The sequence below is a fragment of the Acanthisitta chloris genome, unplaced genomic scaffold (assembly GCF_000695815.1).
Source record: "Acanthisitta chloris isolate BGI_N310 unplaced genomic scaffold, ASM69581v1 scaffold7745, whole genome shotgun sequence".
Classification (NCBI taxonomy): Eukaryota; Metazoa; Chordata; class Aves; order Passeriformes; family Acanthisittidae; genus Acanthisitta; species Acanthisitta chloris.
The window spans coordinates 1-1,806 of NW_008673096.1; the positions used below are offsets into that span (position 1 = coordinate 1).

General features: G+C 42.6%; 1 protein-coding gene across 1 annotated transcript in view; it reads left to right on the forward strand.

The window, feature by feature from the left end:
- Positions 1 to 311: 311 nt before the first annotated feature.
- Positions 312 to 1,806, forward strand: part of VLDLR (very low density lipoprotein receptor) — a gene marked incomplete at its 5' end in the record, with an annotated part of 10,361 nt that continues 8,866 nt past the window's right edge. Inside the window, 2 exons of the mRNA XM_009074777.1 lie at positions 312 to 434; positions 1,179 to 1,301. Coding sequence (XP_009073025.1) covers positions 312 to 434; positions 1,179 to 1,301 — 246 coding nt within the window. The remainder of the gene's footprint in view (positions 435 to 1,178; positions 1,302 to 1,806) is intronic.

The window sequence follows — 1,806 nt, forward strand, 5'->3', positions numbered from 1 at the left end:
TAATATTAATAGACCTTACTTTAACTCAAGTCTGTTCAAAGCAGCAGCTGATCTAGCAGGTTAGTCTCCCTTAGCAGTAATAGTCCTTCAATGCCTGCTTAGATGTATATAAATGTTTCTCTGTGCACAGAATAACTCTCTAGGAAGTGTTAAACAGCACTGTTATTAGGCTGGTGGAGGACAACACCAGACATCCAAGAACTAAGGATATTGAATAACTAACAATCATAGGGCAAGGAAGGGGATCACTATCAGTGACAAACAAGGTAATCTCTGGTCTCTAAACAAGTGACTGTTTTTCTCCCCTGTAGTGAAGAAGACATGTGCCGAATCTGACTTTGTGTGCCTCAGTGGTCAGTGTGTGCCTAACAGATGGCAGTGTGATGGAGACCCAGACTGTGAGGATGGGACTGATGAGAGCCCTGAACTGTGCCGTAAGTGAATGTGGGGAGTAGCATTTTAGCTTCCTGTCTGCTTGCAACCTTGCTCTCCTCCTAAAGGAAGGATGAATTTCCCTTGGAGAGCACCTTCATAAGTGCCAGCTTGGCTTTGGGCACATCAGGGTCTTGAGGAAACTTTTTATTGCTTAAAAAGATGCAGAACTGAGTGAGCACTCTGCAGTTGTGCTGTTAGAGATAGCAAGTATGAGATTTCACTGACAGTAAGAAGCAGCAAGCACAACATGGCAATCCCGATGATTGCTGTTGCTGTCTTCTAAGACAGCTCCTTTGCAAGTTCAGTCCCTGTACTACCAGGGCTAGTGTAGGGAGTGAGTGGTTGACTACATGTCAGGAGTGGGAAATGAAAGTGAAGAGACTTGACTGTGAGGTCTCACATTTGGCAACTCCGGTCTTAAGTGTGGTAACTCATCAAGGAAGCTTCATTTTCTCTCTATCAATCCACACTGATGAATAATTCAGCCCCAAGGCCTACTGCACTTGAGGTCATTACTCCTGCCTACTCCTATATGTTATTAGGATTTGGAAGTATCTTTTTTAACTGAATGCTACAAACTAATGTAACCTTTTCTATGATAGCACCATCAACTCCGATGGATGTTAGCATCTAAGTAACTGTAACTTTGTCCAGAGCCCAAGCCTTTTGGTTTCAACTTTCAGGACAGCTGCTAAAACCCAAGACCACTAGCTCTTAAATTGAACTTATACTTTTTCCAATAGATATGAGAACATGCCGGGTAAATGAAATCAGCTGTGGTCCGCAGTCAACCCAGTGTATCCCAGTGTCCTGGAAATGTGATGGTGAAAAAGACTGTGACAGTGGAGAAGATGAAGAGCATTGTGGTAAGGGAAAAAATGATGGCTGCATAGCTCTATTTGAAATTGACTTGTCCGGAAAGGAGCTAGCTGGCTAGTATACCTGGAAAGATAAATTTCTCATAGTATCAATATCTCTTCTACATCTATCTTGTTTGTATTGCAGCTGCTTAACAAAGCAAACTTTTTCTAACACTCCTCTATCCTCCTAAGTTAAGAGCTACATTGTATAAGCTGTTCAACATCTGCCTTTCTTCTGTGGCTAATTTTGGTAGTAGCCATAGGCTTAGTCACATGGCAGGCCAACTATCAGAACTTGTTTTCTGGAGAATTTCTGAAGAGGTAACTCTAGTTGCTGCTTACATTAACAAATTGTCTCCTAAAAATAGTAGTGACTTGTGGCCAAGGGCACAGTGGATCTAATTTATAGGCCTATCCTGAAGTATACTGTGAAGCTGGATTTCAGGTGGGGGAGGAGGGGGCAACTTCAGACTGGTACACCAATACAGCTGCCACTAGAAGCATTAGAGTG